The sequence below is a fragment of the Salmo salar genome, chromosome ssa24, assembly GCF_905237065.1.
Source record: "Salmo salar chromosome ssa24, Ssal_v3.1, whole genome shotgun sequence".
NCBI classification, from domain to species: Eukaryota; Metazoa; Chordata; class Actinopteri; order Salmoniformes; family Salmonidae; genus Salmo; species Salmo salar.
The window spans coordinates 26,549-49,707 of record NC_059465.1 but is presented as its reverse complement, the minus strand read 5'-3'; the positions used below and the strand labels follow the sequence as shown (position 1 = coordinate 49,707).

Sequence of the window (23,159 nt, the reverse complement as noted above, 5' to 3'; positions counted from 1 at the left end):
GGTGAATTTACTAAATATTTACTAAATTACTCACGATAAACGTTCACAAAAAGCATAACAATTATTTTAAGAATTATAGATACAGAACTCCTATGCACTCGATATGTCCGATTTTAACCTCTCTGGGCTAGGCGGGACGAATTCGTCCCACCTACGTAACAGCCACTGGCAGCCTGTGGCGCGATTTTCAAAACCTTAAAAATCCTATTACTTCAATTTCTCAAACATATGACTATTTTACAGCTATTTAAAGACAAGACTCTCGTTAATCTAACCACACTGTCCGATTTCAAAAAGGCTTTACAACGAAAGCAAAACATTAGATTATGTCAGCAGAGTACCAAGCCAGAAATAATCAGACACCCATTTTTCAAGCCAGCATATAATGTCACCAAAACCCAGAAGACAGCTAAATGCAGCACTCACCTTTGATGATCTTCATCAGATGACAACCCTAGGACATTATGTTATACAATACATGCATGTTTTGTTCAATCAAGTTCATATTTATATCAAAAACCAGCTTTTTACATTAGCATGTGACGTTCAGAACTAGCATACCCCCGCAAACTTCCGGGGAATTCGCTAACATTTTACTAAATTACTCACGATAAACGTTCACAAAAAGCATAACAATTATTTTAAGAATTATAGATACAGACCTCCTCTATGCACTCGATATGTCCGATTTTAAAATAGCTTTTGGTGAAAGCACATTTTGCAATATTCTAAGTACATAGCCCAGGCATCACGGGCTCGCTATTTAGACACCCGGCAAGTTTAGCACTCACCATAATCATATTTACTATTATAAAAGTTTGATTACCTTTTGTTGTCTTCGTCAGAATGCACACCCAGGACTGCTACTTCAATAACAAATGTTGGTTTGGTCCAAAATAATCCATTGTTATATCCGAATAGCGGCGTTTTGTTCGTGCGTTTCAGACACTATCCGAAATAGTAAAGAAGTGTCGCGCGCATGGCGCAATTCGTGACAATAAAATTCTAAATATTCCATTACCGTACTTCGAAGCATGTCAACCGCTGTTTAAAATCAATTTTTACGACATTTTTCTCGTAGAAAAGCGATAATATTCCGACAGGGAATCTCATTTTCGGCAAACAGAGGAAAAAATCCCAAAGGCGGGGGCGGTCGGGTCACGAGCATAAGCCCAGTGTCCCTTGATCGGCCACTTGAGAAAGGCGATAATGTGTTTCAGCCTGGGGCTGGAATGACGACATTCTGTTTTTTCCCGGGCTCTGAGCGCCTATGGACGACGTGGGAAGTGTCACGTTAGAGCAGAGATCCTTAGTAAATGATAGAGATGGAAAAGAAGTTCAAGAAATGGTCAGACAGGCCACTTCCTGTAAAGGAATCTCTCAGGTTTTGACCTGCCATTTGAGTTCTGTTATACTCACAGACACCATTCAAACAGTTTTAGAAAATTTAGGGTGTTTTCTATCCATATGTAATAAGTATATGCATATTCTAGTTACTGGGTAGGAGTGGTAACCAGATTAAATCGGGTATGTTTTTTATCCAGCCGTGTCAATACTGCCCCCTATCCTAAAAAGGTTAAAATAGCTTTTCGGTGAAAGCACATTTTGCAATATTCTCAGTAGATAGCCCGGCATCACAGGGCTAGCTATTTAGACACCCAGCAAGTTTAGCACTCACAAAAGTCAGATTTACTATAAGAAAAATGTTATTACCTTTGGTGTTCTTCGTCAGAATGCACTCCCAGGACTTCTACTTCAATAACAAATGTTGGTTTGGTTCAAAATAATCCATAGTTTTATCCAAATAGCGGGGTTTTGTTCGTGCGTTCAAGACACTATCCGAATGGTAAAGAAGGGTGACGAGCACGACGCATTTCGTGACAAAAAATGTCTAAATATTCCATTACCGTACTTCGAAGCATGTCAACCGCCGTTTAAAATCAATTTTTATGCCATTTTTCTCGTAAAAAAGCGTTAATATTCCGACCGGGAATCTGCGTTTAGGTAAAAAGACGAAAGAAAATAAAGCATGGGGTCGACTCGTGCACGCGCCTAAGCCCATTGTCCTCTGATCGGCCACTTGCCAAAAGCGCAAATGTGTTTCAGCCTGGGACTGGAATTACATCATTCAGCTTTTTCCCGCCTTCTGAGAGCCTATGGGAGCCGTAGGAAGTGTCACGTTACAGCAAAGATCCTCAGTCTTCAATAAACAGAGGCAAGAAGCTCAAGGAATGGTCAGACAGGCCACTTCCTGTAAGGAATCTTCTCAGGTTTTTGCCTGCCATATGAGTTCTGTTATACTCACAGACACCATTCAAACAGTTTTAGAAACTTTAGGGTGTTTTCTATCCAAAGCCAATAATTATATGCATATTCTAGTTTCTGGGCAGTAGTAATAACCAGATTAAATCGGGTACGTTTTTTATCCGGCCGTGTAAATACTGCCCCCTACCCCCAACAGGTTAATGAATGCCTGGAACACTGACGGAGCATTGGCTAAACCAAATGGCAACACCAAGTACTCGTAGTGACAAGACATCGTACCAAATGCAGTCTTCCATTCATCCCCCTCCCGGATGCGGATGAGATTGTATGCACTCCGCTAGTCCAGTTTGGTAAAGAACTGGGCCCCGCGGAGCTGTTCTATGGCTGCCGGCATCAACGGTAGAGGGTAATAGTACTTCGTGGGGATTTCCTGGAGTCCTCTAATCTATACATGGACGTAATCCTCCATCCTTCTTGGCCACGAAGAAGAAACCAGCTGACGCAGGAGAAGTGGACGTGCGGATGAAACCTTGTTGGAGAGCCTCTTGGATGTAGTCCTCCATGTCCTGGGTCTCAGTCACCGACAGAGGGTAGATGCGTCTGCGTGGAGGCGCAGACCCTGTCAGCTGGTCGATGGTACTGTCCCAGGGGCGATGAGGAGGAAGGCAGGTGTCACGGGTCTTGGAGAATACCACCCGCAGGTCCTGGTAAACCTCCGGGATGTTGGGCTGAAGGGCAACCATAAGACTCAACCGATGTGGAACAACAGGGGATGGGGAAGCAGGTCCTCATTCAGGTGACCAGTCTGATTCTCATCCTCGACCATGAGATGGTGGGGTTATGGCATTGTAGGCAAGTGAGGCAGAGGATGATTTTTGTGAACTGGTGCAATGGTGATGAAGGGGATGTTGTCCTGATGAATGGACTCACAGTGCGGGTGAGTGGTTAGGTAATGGTTCCGGATCCTAATGGCCAACTATCGAGGGCTTGAACCAGGAAAGGAGAGGAGAGCGGGTATGAGATGATGTTGAGAGGAGGCTAGGGTCTGGTCAATAAAGTTCCCCGCGGCACCGGAATTCACTAACGTTGTAGACACAGTACATGAGGGACTGTCAACTAGTGTGATGGACACCAAAAAGAGCTTAGCAGAAAGTGATGAAGATGGAATACTCACTACTCTGCGCTTGTGGATCCCAGATTGGGAAGTGCTGGACACCGCTGGAGCTGGTGCTCTCCTTCAACAAAAGAAAGAGCCCCAGCTGTCTCCTTCTGCGTTGCTCCACCATGGGGAGGCATGTGGCCCCCCATCTCCATGGGTTCAGGCTCTAATCCAGAGTGTTCACTGAGGGAGGGAGAGAAGTGATGAGAGTACCGACGCTCCCGAATTAGGTTATCCAGACGGATGGCCATCGCAATGAGTGTGTCCAAGGAGAGGTTGTCTTCGCGACAGGCCAGTTCCATCTGGACCTCCTCGCGCAGACCTCTTCTGAATAGCATACGAAGCGCCGGCTCATTCCATCCACTGGATGCGGCTACTGTCCGGAAGGTGAGCACGTACTCGGCAGACGTCTGGTCCCCCTGCCATAATTGAAGTAAGCGCTCACCCCCCTCTCTGCCTTCCGGGGGATGATCGAAGATGCACTTGAACAGAGCCATGAACCCCTCGTGAATCTAGCTCCTCCTCTCCCCTCTCCCATTCCAACACCCGCCCAGTCAGCGGAGGAATAACCGTGGCAACCTTGGACCTCTCGTGGTGGGGGGTTCCCATCTGGTGTGTAAAGTAGAGGGAGCACTGATGTAGAAAGCCACGGCACTTAGATGGCGTACTGTCATATTTATCCGAGAGGGACAAACAGGCATCGCTGACCTGAGCGGGTTGCTGAATGGGCTGTTGTGCTGGCTCGACTGGTTGTAGAGTATCCTCTGCTAGTTGACGACGACGCCTCCCGGGCATGTACGAGATGTTGCACACTGCGAAGAGCCTCTTCCATAGCCATCCCCAGTTGTGCCAGCTGGTCATGGTGTTGACGTAGAAGGTATCCCTGCTCGTCGACCGTCTGGGAGATATTCTGTTTTTTTCTGCTTCCATTGTTGGAGTTAGTATTCTGTAATGTATATGCTGGGAGTCGGAAAGCAAGTGCAGGTGGTGAGTTTAATAATAAACGGGACATCGAACAATGTAACAAACACAAGTAGCATATAGACATGAAACACATAAGCAATACTGACTGGGGAAAGAACCTAATGGAGTGCCAGATATAGGAGAGGTAATAAGTGAGGTAATGGAGTCCAGGTGTGCCTAATGATGACTTGCAGTTGCGCGTAATGATTGATACCAGGTGTGCGTAATGACGGATCCCAGGACCGGTGGTTAGTATACCGGCGACATCGAACGCCTGAGGGGAGTAGCGATAACGCACACACACTCACACATGCCTGCCCACACGCAACGCATGCACACACTCACTCCAAAACACAAATACATCCTCACATACCACATGTTCTAGGTACCATACACACTCAACTAGCAAATATCTACTTGAAGAACCCTATCTGTGGCCTTGCTCATAAACATTCAAACCATAAAGTCTCAATGAAATACCTCACCCTTCTCCCAATTACCCTCTATATCTCTCTCTTCCTTTCTTCCTCTATTTGTTACTGTCAGATTCCACGTTACATCATCACCCTGCATGAGTTGCTGGCGCACACTCCGCACGAACACGTAGAGCGCAAAAGCTTGGAGTTCGCCAAGTCCAAACTAGAGGAGCTGTCAAGGTGGGTGTTTATTTGTGGGTGTATCAATGAGTAAGAATACCTCAAAACATACAGGTATAAATTATCACCTCTTAGATATTTCATGTAGTATATCATGTTTGTGTGTGTCCTCAGGGTGATGCATGATGAGGTGAGTGATACAGAGAACATCCGTAAGAACCTGGCCATCGAGAGGATGATTGTAGAGGGATGTGATATACTACTGGACACCAGTCAGACCTTCGTCAGACAGGGTGAGTGTGCACACATACACAGGTATATGCACACACACAAAATAATTCACTTACACATTCATGACACAAACTATTGTTTATGTAACAGTATTTCTCATGTCCATCTCAGTGGCCTTGTGGTTAGACTGTCCTCCCCGTGATTGGAAGGTTGGGGGTTCAATCCCTGGTCGAGTCATACCAAAGAGTCTAAAAATGGGACTTGATACCTCTCTGCTTGGCATTAACCTCTATGGGCTAGGTGGGACGCTAGCGTGCCACCCGTGGTGCACTCCATCAACAGCAGGTGCATTTCAAGAGCGGCAAATTTGAATCCAAATAAATGTCAAAATTCAAATTGTTCAAACATACAACTATTTTACACCCTTTGAAAGATAAACATCTCCTTAATCTAACCACGTTTTACGATTTCAAAAAGGTTTTACGGCGAAAGCATAAATTTAGAGTATGTTAGGACAGTACATTTACAAGAGTTCTGTGTAATGTTTTGTCAATTCAAAGACAGGGTCACCAAAACCATAAAACCAGCTAAAATGATGCACTAACCTTTTACAATCTCCATCAGATGACACTCCTAGGACATTATGTTAGACAATGCATGCATTTTTAGTTCTATCAAGTTCATATTTATATCCAAAAACAGCGTTTTACTATGGCATTGATGTTGAGGAAATCGTTTCCCTCCAATAACCGGCAGTCAAGTCAGCGTCACAAATTAAATAATTAAAATTAGAAAACATTGGTAAAATATTATATTGTCATTTAAAGAATTATAGATTTACATCTCTTGAACGCAATCAACTTGCCAGATTTAAAAATAACCTTACTGGGAAATCACACTTTGCAATAATCTGAGCACTGCGCCCAGAAAAATACGCGTTGCGATACAGACTAGACGTCATGTTGGGGAGATCTAAAATCGAAAATACTATGTAAATAATCCATTACCTTTGATTCTCTTCATCAGATGTCACTTCCAGGTATCACAGGTCCATAACGAATGTAGTTTTGTTCAAAAAAGCTCATCATTTATGTCCAAAAATCTCCGTCTTGTTAGCACATGATCTAAGCCAGCCGGACTTCTCGTCATGAACGAGGGGAAAAAATATATTTACGTTCGTTCAAACATGTCAAACGTTGTATAGCATAAATCATTAGGGCCTTTTTTAACCAGAACATGAATAATATTCAAGGTGGACGAATGCATACTCTTTTATAACGTATTGGAACGAGGGTACCCAACATGAACTCGTGCGCCAGGTGTCTAATGGGACATCATCGTTCCATGGCTCTTGTTCGGTCAGATCTCCCTCCAGAAGACTCAAAACACTTTGTAAAGGCTGGTGACATCTAGTGGAAGCAATAGGAAGTGCCAAAATATTCCTCAGCCCCTGTGTTTTTCAATGGGATAGGTTTAAAGGTAATACAACACATCAGGTATCCACTTCCTGTCAGAAAATGTCTCAGGGTTTTGCCTGCCAAATGAGTTCTGTTATACTCACAGACACCATTCAAACAGTTTTAGAAACTTTAGAGTGTTTTCTATCCATATATAATAAGTATATGCATATTCTAGTTACTGGGTAGGATTAGTAACCAGATTAAATCGGTACATTTTTTTTATCCAGACGTGCAAATGCTGCCCCCTAGCCCTAACAGGTTAAGGAGTTTGATTGGGGGTAAGGCCCTGTGATAAACTAGCGTCCTGTCCAGGGTCTGTTTATGTACATCAAGCTGCCTCACACTACAGAAACAGGAGATGGGCAGTTCTGGCTTGGACAAGGCTTTTATATTTTTCTCACACTCACCTCCCATCTCTCTCTCCACACCTCTCCTCACTCTTCCTGTTTCTCAACACCTCCTCTTACTCCCTCCTCCCTCTCTCCCCCGTTGCCCTCCCCCGACAGGTTCTCTGATTCAGCTGCCGTCGGTGGAGAGGGGGAAGCTCAGTAAGGTGCGTCTGGGCTCTCTGTCTCTGAAGAAGGAAGGAGAGAGACAGTGCTTCCTGTTTACAAAACACTTTCTTATCTGCACACGCAGCTCAGGAGGCAAGCTGCACCTGCTCAAGGTGAGCCACACACACGCATGCTCATATTTACTGGCTTTAATTCTTCACCCTTTTCCAGAAGTGTGCACTTACACACTCCCGGGGTTGGATTTAAAATCATATTGGTGGAATGAGTTTCCAGCATTGTTAAATCCATGAGAGAATTTGTGTAATTGTACACTTTGGGAGAAAGGTGGAGAATTGGGACCTAGTCATATTTTAAGCACACAAAAAAACACAGAAACAGTCAATGACCTCAGACCTCTCTGCAGCAAGGTGGAGTCCTGTCTCTGATAGAATGTACCCTCATAGAAGAAACAGAGACCAGCGACGACGACTGTGAGTAAAGTGTGTGTGTTGACCAACCCCAGTCCTTTAGATCTATGCAGTGACTCAGACAGGCTCATTAAGTCTCTGTCTCCATACAGGTTAATTAGTGTCAAAAGATAAGTGTCCACAGATAAATCTCTGGCTGACCCTCACATCCCTTCAAATACCAGCTAACACCCTTTAAATGACACTCATGCTGATCCTATGACATCACTCACCCATTAACCTTACAGAGGGGTCTTTTTGCTCATAGACTTCCAGGGAAATAACTTTGAGTCTCACACACACACACACACACACACACACACACACACACACACACACACACACACTACAGGGGTAAATGAAGTGGACCAGCTTATATCTTATTCATGTATTAATCTTTATCTCATGTCATACCAAAATACATTGTCACCCTAGGTGACCCAATCTTCTAATTTTCTTTCTCCCTCTCCCTTCCCTTTTTAGCGAAGTCCAGTGGTGGTCAGGTATTCGGTCAGTTGGACTTTAAGCTGATCATCGAGCCGTCTGACTCTCCCTCCTTCACTGTAGTCTTGTTGGCTCCCTCACGACAGGAGAAAGCTGCCTGGACCAGCGACATCAGCCAGGTAACTAACTAACTAACTCTCTCTCTCATAATTTCTCTTCTTGGAATAATAACCAAACAACAAAAAGTTCAAACAGCACCGTGTGTTTCCCTCTGGGTATCCCATGAGGCTTTGCGGTGAGTAAACAGAGTGGTTGGTTCCCCAGGGGTCAAATCCTGGTTTGTGCTTGGCTCATCCCCTTTAACCCAGTGTTCCCCCTACATACACGCACACACACACACATGCATGCACACACACACTGCACCTCCTCTGAGGCTTGGCTTGATTCTAAACAAAGATTAGGTCAAAGGAAAAGCTTTAATAACAATATCTTTCTTTAGGGTTTGTAATATATTTCTTGTAAACCATAATTACATACGACATGTTAGGATGTTGCTAATATTTTAGATTGATCTTTCGCTCCACTAACACTCTCCCTCTCCTCCCTTTCCCTCGCTCTCTCGCCCTCTCTCTCTAGTGTATTGATAATATCCGCTGTAATGGTTTGATGACTAGTGTATTCGAGGAGAACTCCAAAGTCACCGTGCCTCACATGATCAAGTAAGAGCGCCTACATACACCTTAGCCAAATACATTTCAACTCAGTTTTTCACAATTCCTGACATTTAATCCTAGTAAAAATTCCCTGTCTTAGGTCAGTTAGGATCACCACTTTATTTTAAGAATGTGAAATGTCAGAAAAATAATAGAGAGAATGATTTATTTCAGCTTTTATTTCTTTCATCACATTCCCAGTGGGTCAGAAGTTTACATACACTCAATTTGTATTTGGTAGCATTGCCTTTTAAATAGTTTAACCTCTATGGGCTAGGTGGGACGCTAGCGTGCCACCCGTGGTGCACTCCATCAACAGCAGGTGCATTTCAAGAGCGGCAAATTTGAATCCAAATAAATGTCAAAATTCAAATTTTTCAAACATACAACTATTTTACACCCTTTGAAAGATAAACATCTCCTTAATCTAACCACGTTTTACGATTTCAAAAAGGTTTTACGGCGAAAGCATAAATTTAGAGTATGTTAGGACAGTACATTTACAAGAGTTCTGTGTAATGTTTTGTCAATTCAAAGACAGGGTCACCAAAACCATAAAACCAGCTAAAATGATGCACTAACCTTTTACAATCTCCATCAGATGACACTCCTAGGACATTATGTTAGACAATGCATGCATTTTTAGTTCTATCAAGTTCATATTTATATCCAAAAACAGCGTTTTACTATGGCATTGATGTTGAGGAAATCGTTTCCCTCCAATAACCCGGCAGTCAAGTCAGCGTCACAAATTAAATAATTAAAATTAGAAAACATTGGTAAAATATTATATTGTCATTTAAAGAATTATAGATTTACATCTCTTGAACGCAATCAACTTGCCAGATTTAAAAATAACCTTACTGGGAAATCACACTTTGCAATAATCTGAGCACTGCGCCCAGAAAAATACGCGTTGCGATACAGACTAGACGTCATGTTGGGGAGATCTAAAATCGAAAATACTATGTAAATAATCCATTACCTTTGATTCTCTTCATCAGATGTCACTTCCAGGTATCACAGGTCCATAACGAATGTAGTTTTGTTCAAAAAAGCTCATCATTTATGTCCAAAAATCTCCGTCTTGTTAGCACATGATCTAAGCCAGCCGGACTTCTCGTCATGAACGAGGGGAAAAAATATATTTACGTTCGTTCAAACATGTCAAACGTTGTATAGCATAAATCATTAGGGCCTTTTTTAACCAGAACATGAATAATATTCAAGGTGGACGAATGCATACTCTTTTATAACGTATTGGAACGAGGGTACCCAACATGAACTCCGCGCCAGGTGTCTAATGGGACATCATCGTTCCATGGCTCTTGTTCGGTCAGATCTCCCTCCAGAAGACTCAAAACACTTTGTAAAGGCTGGTGACATCCAGTGGAAGCAATAGGAAGTGCCAAAATATTCCTCAGCCCCTGTGTTTTTCAATGGGATAGGTTTAAAGGTAATACAACACATCAGGTATCCACTTCCTGTCAGAAAATGTCTCAGGGTTTTGCCTGCCAAATGAGTTCTGTTATACTCACAGACACCATTCAAACAGTTTTAGAAACTTTAGAGTGTTTTCTATCCATATATAATAAGTATATGCATATTCTAGTTACTGGGTAGGATTAGTAACCAGATTAAATCGGGTACATTTTTTTTATCCAGACGTGCAAATGCTGCCCCCTAGCCCTAACAGGTTAACGTGGGTCAAACGTTTCGGGTAGCCTTCCACAAGCTTCCCAAAATAAGTTGGGTGAATTTTGGCCCATTCCTCCTGACAGAGCTGGTGTAACTGAGTCAGGTTTGTAGGCCTCCTTGCTCGCACACGCTTTTTCAGTTCTGCCCAAAAATGTTCTATAGGATTGAGGTCAGGACTTTCAATATATCCACATAATTTTCCTCCCTTATGATGCCATCTATTTTGTGAAGTGCACCAGTCCCTCCTGCAGCAAATCACCCCCACAACATGATGCTGCCACCCCCGTGCGTCACGGTTGGGATGGTGTTCTTCGGCTTGCAAGCGTCCCCCTTTTTCCTCCAAACATATCGACGGTCATTATGGCCAAACAGTTCTATTTTTGTTTCATCAGACCAGAGGTCATTTCTCCAAAAAGTGCGATCTTTGTCCCCATGTGCAGTTGCAAACCATAGTCTGGCTTTTTTATGGTGGTTTTGGAGCAGTGGCTTCTTCCTTGCTGAGCGGCCTTTCAGGTTATGTCGATATAGGACTCGTTTTACTGTGGATATAGATACTTTTGTACGTGTTTCCTCCAGCATCTTCACAAGGTCCTTTGCTGTTGTTCTAGGATTGATTTGCACTTTTTGCTCCAAATTACGTTCATCTCTAAGAGACAGAACGCGTCTCCTTCCTGAGCGGTATGATGGCTGCGTGGTCCCATGGTGTTTATACTTGCGTATTATTGTTTGTACAGATGAACGTGGTACCTTCCGGCATTTGGATATTGCTCCCAAGGATGAACCAGACTTGTGGAGATCTACAAACATTTTTCTGAGGTCTTGGCTGATTTCTTTTGATTTTCTCATGATGTCAAGCAAAGAGGCAATGAGTTTGAAGCTTGGCCTTGAAATACATCCACAGGTACACCTCCAATTGACTCAAATGATGTCAATTAGCCTATCAGAAGCTTCTATAGCCATGACATCATTTTCTGGAATTTTCCAAGCTGTTTAAAGTCAGTCAACTTAGTGTATGTAAACTTCTGACCCACTGGAATTATGATACAGTGAATTATAAGTGAAATAATCTGTTTGTAATCAATTGTTGGAAAAATTACTTGTGTCATGCACAAAATAGATTGTGGAGTGGTTGAAAAATGAGTTTTAATGACTCCAACCTAAGTGTATGTAAACTTCCGACTTTAACACATGCCTGTGTCTGTCATACCTGCTTTTGCTCCTGTGTGTACGGCTTAGTTCGAACCCAGAACTAACATACCTGAATATACCACAACCTGTTGGGGCTAGGGGGCAGTATTGATAATTTTGAAAAAAATATGTGCCCATTTTTAACTGCCACCTACACCAACTCAGAAGCTAGGATATGCATATCATTACCATATTTGGATAGAAAACACTCTGAATTTTCTAAAACTGTTTGAATGGTGTCTGTAAGTATAACAAAACTCATATGGCAGGCAAAAACCTGAGAAAACCTGAGAGAAAAAAATAATTTTGTGGCTGTACTATTTTTTTTAATCATTGGTTAATAGATACCACAGTGAGAAAGGATTAATTTCGCAACTCCTACGGCTTCCACTAGATGTCAGCGATCTTTATAAAGTTGTTTGAAGCGTCTATGATCAACAGAGACCGGATGACAAGGAAGGGAAGTTGACCTCCCTGGGATGTCGTCACTTCATTATTGGCTGCACCTGCGCAATCATGTGATGCGATACATTTTTCAAATACGTTTTTCAAGACAGTAGAGGTCGGGTTGAAACATTACTGATGTTTCACGTTAAAAATGGCTCTAAAGATTGATGCTAAACAACGTTTGACATGTTTGAACGACGTAAATAGATAATTTTTTTTACTTTTCGCCGTGACTCCCCCCCCCCCCCCGCGCTACTTATTAGTAGCCAACCAAAGCGCTAACAACTTGGAGTTATTTGGACATCAATTATGAACTTTGTTGAAAGAAACCACATTTGTTGTGGACATGGGATTCCTGGAAGTGCCAATGGATGAAGATAATCAAAGGTAAGGGATTATTGACAATAGTAATTTTGATATTACATGGTTACAAGATGGTGCTAACCTGTATAGCCTAGCCTATTGTTCTTAGCACAGCACCCGGTTTATTGCAAATTGTGATTTCCCAGTAAAGTTATTTTGAAATCTGGCAATGCAGTAGCATTTACGAAATGTTAAACTATGAATATTTGAATGACAATATTATAATTTACCAATGTTTTCGAATAGTAATTTTGTAATTTGTAACGTTGTTCACCGGAAGCATTTCAGAGAAGAAAAAAATCTGAATTTCACCGCTACTGTAAAATGCTGTTTTTGGATATAAATATGAACTTGATGGGAAAAAAAATGCATGTATTGTATAACATAATGTCCTAGGAGTGTCATCTGATGGAGATTGTCAAAGGTTAGTGCATAATTTTAGCTGGTTTCTGCTTTTGGTGACGCCTGACCTTGAATTGAAAATGGATGTTTGTACTTTTGTGGCTGTGTACTGTCCTAACATAATCTAACTTTATGCTTTTGCCGTAAAGCCTCTTTGAAAATCGAACAATGTGGTTAGATTAAGGAGATGTTTATCTTTTAAATTGTGTAAAATAGTTGATTGTTTGAGAAATTGAAATTATTAGATTTTTGATGTTTTGAATTTCCAGCCTTGCTAGCAATCCCGTCTCAGGGTTCATTGCTAACCTGTAGCCCCAACAGGATTTATTGAATAGTTGATTAGGTTTGTTACTGCTTGGCTGAAACAAGAGCCTGCACCTCCTCCAGGCCCAGGTGTGAGGAACACTGCCGTATTTAACACAGCTATTGTATAAGCCACTGCTTTTTTGACTGAACCTCCTTAGTTGGTGGTGGTGTTCATTTTTTTTATGCAGATTTCTTGGCTATTTTCTTTGGACTTGGGCTGAGTAAGTAAGAATTTTGTCCACAAATGTACCAACATTTATGATAAGTGGATTCCATAATGTGGTTATTTTTTTAGATGCTTCTCCCTATTAGCTGAAATGTTATTTTTTCTAAGCCATTTTAGCTGTCGCGCTATCTATTGGGTCTGAACAGATTCACAAATCATGGGAAATTGTTGCGCAATGCAGATGTTGACTCCCTCCGAGGCACTTGCCGGGGCAGGCCTGCTCCCTCTGTGGCTAAAGCCATTTGTATTTATTATGAATCCCCAAGGCAGCAGCTACTCTTCCTGGGGTCCGGCAAAATTAAGGCAGTTATACAATTTTAAAAACATTACAATACATTCATTACAGAATTCACAACACACTAAGTGTGTGACCTCAGGCCCATACTCCACTACGACATATCTACAATGAAAAATCTACATGTATGTGTGTATGCATGTGTCTGTACCTGTTTGTGTTACTTCACAGTCCCCGCTGTTCCATAACGTGTATTTTTACCTGCTATTTTAATCTGATTCTACTGCTTGCATCAGTTACCTGATGTGAAATAGAGTTCCATGTAGTCATGGCTCTATGTAGTACTTTGCGCCTCCCATGGTCTGTTCTGGACTTGGGGACTGTGAAGAGACCTCTGGTAGCATGTCTTGTGGGGTATGCATGGTTGTCCGAGCTGTGTGCTAGTATTTTAAACAGACAGCTCGGTACCTTCAGCTTATCAACCTCTTTCAAAAACAAGTAATGAGGAAGTCAATCTCCCTTCCACTTTGAGCCACGAGAGATTGACATGCATGTCATTAATGTTAGGTCTTGGTGTACTTTTAACCTCTATGGGCTAGGCGGGACGAATTCGTCCCACCTACGTAACAGCCAGTCTAATCCAGTGGCGCGATTTTTGAATCGTTTGAAATACTATTACTTCAATTTCTCAAACATATGACTACTTTACAGCTATTTAAAGACAAGACTCTCGTTTATCTAACCACACTGTCCGATTTCAAAAAGGCTTTACAACGAAAGCAAAACATTAGATTATGTCAGGAGAGTGCCCAGCCAGAAATAATCAGACACCCATTTTTCAAGCTAGCATATAATGTCACCAAAAACCCAAACCACAGCTAAATGCAGCACTAACCTTTTATGATCTTCATCAGATGACACACCTAGGACATTATGTTATACAATACATGCATGTCTGTTCAATCAAGTTCATATTTATATCAAAAAACAGCTTTTTACATTAGCATGTGACGTTCAGAAAAAGCATACCCCCGCAAACTTCCGGGGAATTTACTAACAGTTTGCTAAATTACTCACGATAAACGTTCACAAAAAGCATAACAATTATTTTAAGAATTACAGATACATTACTCCTCTATGCACTCGATATGTCCGATTTTAAAATAGCTATTCGGATGAAGCACATTTTGCAATATTCTAAGTACATAGCCCAGCCATCACGGCTAGCTATTTAGACACCCGGCAAGATTAGCCTTCACCATAATCACATTTCCTATAAGAAAAATGTTCTTACCTTTCCTGTTCTTCGTCAGAATGCACTCCCAGGACTTCTACTTCAATAACAAATGTAGGTTTGGTCCCAAATAATCCATAGTTATATCCAAATAGCGTCGTTTTGTTCGTGCGTTCTAGACACTATCAGAATGGTAATCCACGGTCGTGCGCATTGCGCATGGCGTGACAAAAAATGTCTAAATATTCCATTACCGTACTTCGAAGCATGTCAACCGCTGTTTAAAACCAATTTTTATGACATTTATCTCGTAGAAAAGCGATAATATTCCGACCGGGAATCTGCAATAAACTAAACAGCCGAATTAAAATACTCCACGGGGGCTAATCGCGCACGCGCCTCATTCCATTGTCACCTAATGGGACACTTGAAAAAGGTGATAATCTGTTTCAGCCTGAGGCTGCCTCGTCAACCTTCATGATTTTCCCGGCTTCTGAGAGCCTATTGGAGCCCTGGGAATTGTCACGTTACAGCTAAGATCCTTACTCTTCAATAAACAGATGCAAGACGCACGACTCCTTGTCAGACAGGCCACTTCCTGCATGAAACCTTGTCAGGTTTTTGCCTGCCATAGGAGTTCTGTTATACTCACAGACACCATTCAAACAGTTTTAGAAACTTTAGGATGTTTTCTATCCAAACCTGAACAATAATATGCATATTCTAGCTTCTGAGTTGGTGTAGGAGGCAGTTAAAAATGGGCACATATTTTTTCCAAAATTCTCAATACTGCCCCCTAGCCCAAACAGGTTAAGGGCCAGTTGTGCTGCCCTGTTCTGAGCCAACTGCAATTTTCCAATATCCCTCTTTGTGGCACCTGATCACACGACTGAACAGTAGTCCAAGTGCGACAAAAACCAGGGCCTGTAGGACCTGCCTTGTTGATAGTGTTGTTAAGAAGGCAGAGCAGCACTTTATTATGGACCGACTTCTCCCCTTCTTACTTACTGTTGAATCAATATGTTTTGACCATGACAGTTTACAATCCAGGGTTACTCTAAGCAGCTTAGTCACCTCAACTTGCTGAATTTCCACATTATTCATTACAAGATGTAGTTGAGGTTTAGGGTTTAGTGAATGATTTGTCCCAAATACAATACTTTTAGTTTTGGAAATATTTAGGTCTAACTCATTCCTTGCTACCCATTTCGAAACTAACTGTAGCTCTTTGTTAAGTGTTGGAGTCATTTCAGTCACTGTAGTAGCTTACCTGTATAGTGGTGAGTCATCCGCATACATAGACACACTGGCCTTACTCAAAGCCAGTGGCATGTCGTTAGTAAAGATTGAAAAAAGCAAGGGGCCTAAACAGCTACCCTGGGGAATTCCTGCTTCTACCTGGATTATGTTTGAGAGGCTTCCATTAAAAAACACCCTCTGTGTTCTGTTAGACAAGTAGCTCTTTATCCACATTATAGCAGGGGGTGTAAAGCCATAACACATACGTTTTTCCAGAAAGACTATGATCTATAATATCAAAAGCTGCACTGAAGTCTAACAAGACAGCCCCCAGAATTGTATCATCAATTTCTCTCAGCCAATCAGTCAGTTGTGTAAGTGCCGTGCTTGTTGAGTGTCCTTCCCAATATGCGTGCTGAAAGTCTGTTGTAAATTTGTTTACTGTGAAATAGCATTGTATCTGGTCAAACACACATTTTTTCCAGAAGTTTACTTAGTGTTGGTAACGTGAGAAATGTGCAAACAAATATTTGTCCTATGAAACTAAATAAATACTGCACTCTGACCCACAAAACTCCTTTGATCGATTGATTTATAGTGTTGTTAGACAAAGCAAGGAAAGTGAATTTTAAAACGTGATGTAGTTTTATTGGAATTTGCAGCGGTTGTCGTTAAGTAATTAATCTGCTAGCTTCTGACATGACTTACTCCAACTTTAAGTGTTTATCCATACTTAAAACGTCTGTGTGAGTAATCCTAGCAATTCAATGATTAGATCACCAGTGATTGTGTGTGTATGTCCGTCCATCAGATCTGATATGCGCCTCCATAAAGATGATGTTGACATTTGCTTCAGCAAGACACTCAACTCCTGCAAGGTCCCACAGATTCGCTACGCCAGCGTGGAGCGGCTGCTGGAAAGGCTGACGGACTTGCGCTTCCTCTCCATCGACTTCCTCAACACCTTCCTCCACACCTACCGCATCTTCACTACTGCTGCCGTGGTCATGGATAAACTGGCTGACATCTACAAGAAACCTTTCACCTCTATACCTGTCAGGTAATACACGAGAGAGAACATGCATGACATGCACACATTCACGGAAAAAAACACACACTTTCATGTTACAGATGGTTGAGTTTTCTCTAAACCTCTCATCTCATTATTTCTCCTGTTATTCTCTCGATCCAGTTTTGAGAGAGAGAGAGAGAGAGAGAGAGAGAGAGAGAGAGAGAGAGAGAGAGAGAGAGAGAGAGAGAGAGAGAGAGAGAGAGAGAGAGAGAGAGAGAGAGAGAGAGAGAGAGAGAGAGAGAGAGAGAGAGAGAGAGAGAGAGAGAGAGAGAGAGAGAGAGAGAGAGAGAGAGAGAGAGAGAGAGAGAGAGAGAGAGAGAGAGAGAGAGAGAGAGAGAGAGAGAGAGAGAGAGAGAGAGAGAGAGAGAGAGAGAGAGAGAGAGAGAGAGAGAGAGAGAGAGAGAGAGAGAGAGAGAGAGAGAGAGAGAGAGAGAGAGAGAGAGAGAGAGAGAGAGAGAGAGAGAGAGAGAGAGAGAGAGAGAGAGAGAGAGAGAGAGAGAGAGAGAGAGAGAGAGAGAGAGAGAGAGAGAGAGAGATTGATTGAATCGAAACACTTATCTGCTAGCAAAACAGATGCTTGAAAAATGTTTTTCAAAGACACATGTCAGACAGTGTTTTTGTGTGTATGCATTTTCCTGCCCAGACCTAACGATCCTTTCAACTGGAAAGTCTGTGCCTCTTTTTTCCTGTGTCCAGCGCAGGTGTGTGTAGGCTAACTCCTGGATGCCCTCATTACCAGAGAACATAGACCAGAAACCCACACACCTACAGTATATGACAGGGTGTATTTGCTCCTAGACACTGATCTTGTCAGTTTGGCATTTTCCCCACTAATGGTTAAGGTTAGAATTGGGGGAGGGGAAGCTGATCCTAGATCTGTACCTAAGGCACAGGAGATTGGTGGCACCTTAATTGGTGAGGACAGGCTCGTGTTAATGGCTGGAGCGGAATCAGTGGAATGGTATCAAACACATCGTTTCCATATGTTTGATTCCATTTTCTTCGTTCCAGCCATTATTATGAGCCTTCCTCCCCTCTGCAGCCTCAACTGACCTAGGGGAGTCTTCACCCTGGAGGATAATGACAGCATTCACACATACAGTTTCAACATGAAAAGGCTTTGATGTCCTGTGGTCATTGTCAGTTATATATAAATAAACGTGTATGTTGTCCTGACCTTCACTCCTCCATCCTCCACCTTCCCCATCACCTTCATCCCCCCCTCACCCATCCCCTCTTCTCACTCCTCCATCCGTTATATCCCTTTCCTCTCCATCCCCCCTCCACAGGGTACAGTACCACTCATTTGACCGCCTGTCCATCACGTCCATCTGTCCTGACTACAGCCTGAAGATCAGGAAGATAGCCCTGGATCAGTCCAAGTAACACAATCTGCCTCTCTCTCTCCCCCTCTGCTTTATCCCTTGCTCTTTCTGTCCCTGGACTTGTCCAAGTACCTCTCTCTTTGCCTCTCACTTGTGTTCTCTCCTCCTCTCCCCTCTCTCTCGCTCTTTCTTCACTTTTGCATCTTTTCACTGTACCTTTTCTTTTAGAGAAGACTTCAAGGCTATTTTGCTCTTTCCTCCTCTCCCTTTCCCTGTCCTTCGCTCAATGTCTCTGTCCTTAGTTTTCTTTCTCCCTCCCTCTAGCATCTTCCGTCTGCATATCCTCCCTTCTGACTACTGTGGAAGACCACTGAGCTCTTTCCCTCTGTCTCTCTCTCTGTCTGTGTGTCACTTAGTGCTGAGCGATTAACAGAAATGTCAGTTAATTTTTGGTTTTTAAACAACTTATTGACTGACATTGGTTGAATTATTTTAATTCCATTTCATTTTTTTTCTTTCTGCTAGCTCAATGCGCACACTGTAGTTTCTCTACAGATAAATCAGATCATGCCCAAACTGTGCGATGTAATGTAGTAGGGAGTTGTAGTTTCCAACAGGCCAATGTTCTACATAGTTTAGTGACGAAAACGTGATAATTAACTACAAATAACCATAGTCCATAGTAATGTTTATTCTTACGCCTGCTACATAAGAGACAGAAGAATGTGCGATCAAGAAGGGATACAGAGAGAGCAGTTGCTTCTTGAGGTATTGGTATTCAGCAGTCATATTGGTATGCCTTATTTACTTTAAAGAACTATTAAAATAATGGTTTTGTCAGACTGCATAGGCAGCAGCTCAATAGAGATGAGATGATGACTTGGAATTAAATTAGTCATCAAATAAAACAAATGTAATATACACAACAACTGAAATATTTTATGTGAAGTAATGTGAATAACTGATGGTTAATAAGTGATAAGCAGTCATGAGCAGTCAGTATCATCATGGGACTTTTAATTATTGTTTTATTCTGTTTGGTTACAGCATCCAACCCGCATAGTGCATTTAATGTTTTGAAAATCTTGATTATTTTTTATAATCGAACCGAATCCAAACCAACCTCAAAAAGCTCTAATCGCTCAGCACCACTCTCACTCCTTTCTTCAACCTCTTTGCATGGTCTTTCATGTAACCTGTTTTGCCATTTTCCACTCAGGCTGAGTTATAGACCTATCTGTAGTGCTGATGGTTCTGTTCACAGTTTTCTGGCATGATGATGATAATAGCATCTCCTGTCTCATAACAGTCAATTCATGCTTTCCTCACAACGACTCAATGCAAATTTGACAGATTTTTTTTCCCTCTCTTGCTCTCTCTCGCTCTCTCTCAGGTCTTTGGAATTGTTCTTTGCCACCAACCAAAACAACCGAAGTGGTGATCACACCAATGACAAGTCCCCCCGTCTCTGCCGCAAGTTCTCCGGTCCTCTCTCCATCTCCTCCCACACCTCCTCTCCTGTCCGCACACGCAAACTCTCTCTGCATTCCCCCATCAGTGCTAGGGTGGGGGGGCTGGACCTTACTAACATTAACTCTATCCCCTCCTCCTTCTCTCAGTCCGCTGTCAGTAGTCCAACCTCAGCCCAAACCCCTACATTCCACCCCCCCACCCCCCAGAACTCTACCCCCCAGACCCCCACTACCACTTCCCCCCCTCCCACCTCCTCCTCGCCCCCTCCAGGTGGCAACAGGACCCCCCATGAACAGGCCCCCCTCCCCCCCTGTCTACCCCTGTCCTACCCCGAACAGAGTCCCTCCCCCACTACAGAAGGGCAGGAGCTGCCTCGTGTTGACGCCTTCTGTGGAAAACTGAGACGCAGCATCCGCAGAGGTAAGGCCTATCTAAACACACACATGCAGCACAGATGCGCACACACACACTACCTGGATTCCCTGTCTGAGCTTCCTTCTGAGCACCACAGGCATTTAGTCAGCTTATTTATGAGTTTTAACAGCAGCTCTGATTATAATGTTCTCTGACAGGGCATTTAGAATGAAGAGAGGCAGGCTGCTAGGGTGTTTATGGCTGCACAGGATACACAGTCATTAGAATTGGGGTGTGAGTAGAAAGCATTCAGAGGGAGTGTTCTCACTTTAGATTCTTTACTGTGTGTGTATGGGAGAAAGCGAGAGAGAGTGAGTGTTTTATGACCTTTCCCCCTGGCTGTTTCATGCCCAGAACTGGGCTTTTTTTTTTTTACCCATCTACCAATAGGTGCCCTTTTTTTGCGAGGCATTGGAAAACCTCCCTGGTCTTTGTGGTGGAATCTGTGTTTGAAATTCACTGCTCGACTGAGGGACCTTACAATTATCTGTATGTGTGTGGTGCAGAGATGAGGCAGTCATTCAAAAATCATGTTAAACACTACTATTGTACAAAGAGTGACTCCATGCAACATATTATGTAACGAAGGGGTTGAATGTCTCAAGACATTTCTGCTTTTGAGAAAAATAATTCCACTTTGACATTATGGGGTATTATGTTTCGCCCAGTGACCCCAAAAATCTTTATTTAGTCAATTTAAAATGTAGGCTGTATTACAACAAACTGTGGAAAAAGTCAAGGGGTGTGAATTATTTCTGAAGGGACTGTGAGAAGAGGAAAATCGCCTTGTGTATTATACTATTCTAACTCTCAACAGTGAATTGACACCCTGACTGAGTTCTTAAAATAAATACATGTATTTACTCCATGTGTTTGGACAGTGAAGCTAAAATGACTTAATTTGGCTCTATACTCCAGCATTTTAGATTTAAGATTCAGTTACTATTGGGCAAAACATAACCCAAAAACAAACGGCAAATGCATCCAACGAGTTTGTAGAAATACTACACTTTTGACTACTTTGATACACTATATGTGAATTTGTCTAAATAATGATGACTTCTTCACATCGGTGAACTAGATACATAAAGGGCTTTCCAGGTCTCTCTTGAAAAAGATGAGTTTTTATCTCAATGAGACTAACCTGGTTAAATAAATACAATTTCTAAACAGTAAAGCAGAAGCAGTGGGGTACGACATTATTGAAATGCTTGATAATGATGAGCAATAATGACTGTATAAAATCAATAATTAATATACTAAGCTAAAAAAATAAAGAAATTATTTTATACTGACACAATTGCAGAGGAAGAGATTTTGTTTAACACGGTAGGGTAAAAAGTAGGGTAAAAATTGACAGCCCTAAAGATTCTTATAAATTAAGTAGTCAAAAGTTTAGTATTTGTGACCGACCGCCTTGATTCGGTTTTATTTAGCAAAATTTGAAATTGTGCTTTTTACATTGGATAAATGTAGAGACTAGCTAGACAATGGAATATCATACACTGCAGTTGAGGAACAATGGAAAAGTAATTCTGCTTTGAAAGTAGATAAACTTGTAACCCCACTTTTGAGAATGGCCCTTGAATGTTTTGGTACACTTACTGGAAAGTTGTTCTTTGTCTACACCCATTCATCATTGTTCACACCCTCTTAAGCCTTAGCCCCACCCATCTCTAAGGATTCACGTAAGGCCATGTGGTAAACACACGCTATATCAAATAAAATCTATGTTTATTTGTCACATGCAAAGGATACAGAAGGTGTAAACGGTGAAGTGAAGTGGTTACTTGCATAGTAGCAATATCAAAAACAGAAAGTGGCCAGCTAAAAACATTTTGAAATATTTTACAATTATTAGATGATGATTACCCGACACACTTGTCTAAATTGATGCGTCATGTGAAGGAAATGCTATAACCCACCCCCAGCTACATCTAGCTAAGTGGATAGGTCACTATTTTCTAGACATGTACACATGTTCGTGAAATACAATAATAGATGGCCATAATCACCCCCAGACACACCTGGCTAATTTGATGGGTCATGTAATAATCCGGCCAAAGTGGAGTCTTTTGTTTCGACATGTAGCTAGCTAGCTAAACAATGAACCGGAATAATACACTGTAATGGGGCGGCAGGTAGCCTAGTGGTTAGAGCATTGGGCCAGTATCCGAAAGGTTGCTGGATCGAATCCCCGAGCTGACAAGGTAAACATCTGTCGTTCTGCCCCCGAACAAGGCAGTTAACCCACTGTTCCCCGGTAGGCTGTCATTGTAAATAAGAATTTGTTCTTAACTGACTTGCCTAGTTAAATAATAATCCCAACTCATACGTCTACCAACACAAACAGCTGTAGTATGAATCTGCAGGTAGCTAAAGCTAACAAACTAGGTTCAATGTTAGCTAGATAACATTAGGCTATAACTAGCAATGCAAATGGTTTTCTGATTCTAATAATATTACTACACAGATCATACACATAACGTTAGCTAGCAAGCCAGCAAGCTAATGCTAGCTAACAGTATGCTTTAACTTGCAATAAAAACAACTTTCTGACTAAATTAGAAACGTATATCTGAAAATGTAACTAGACTCTTACCCGTATACCCGTAACATATTATATTCTTATTGACGAATAATACGAGTGACTCCAAAATGACACGACACATTACATACAATTTCTGCAAGTGAATCCATAGTAGCCATATCTAGGAAAACCAAAATTCCAAAGGCTGGGCCTAA

General features: G+C 42.0%; 1 protein-coding gene across 1 annotated transcript in view; it reads left to right on the top strand.

Annotated features, from left to right (window-relative positions):
* LOC106584882 (ras-specific guanine nucleotide-releasing factor 2) overlaps window positions 1-23,159 on the top strand; it is a gene marked incomplete at its 3' end in the record, with an annotated part of 149,821 nt that overhangs the window by 101,478 nt on the left and 25,184 nt on the right. The window contains exons 9-17 of the mRNA XM_045706972.1: window positions 4,934-5,043; window positions 5,158-5,276; window positions 7,181-7,341; window positions 7,593-7,659; window positions 8,119-8,258; window positions 8,716-8,798; window positions 16,942-17,190; window positions 18,492-18,584; window positions 19,921-20,420. Of these exons, the coding sequence (XP_045562928.1) occupies window positions 4,934-5,043; window positions 5,158-5,276; window positions 7,181-7,341; window positions 7,593-7,659; window positions 8,119-8,258; window positions 8,716-8,798; window positions 16,942-17,190; window positions 18,492-18,584; window positions 19,921-20,420 (1,522 nt within the window). The remainder of the gene's footprint in view (window positions 1-4,933; window positions 5,044-5,157; window positions 5,277-7,180; window positions 7,342-7,592; window positions 7,660-8,118; window positions 8,259-8,715; window positions 8,799-16,941; window positions 17,191-18,491; window positions 18,585-19,920; window positions 20,421-23,159) is intronic.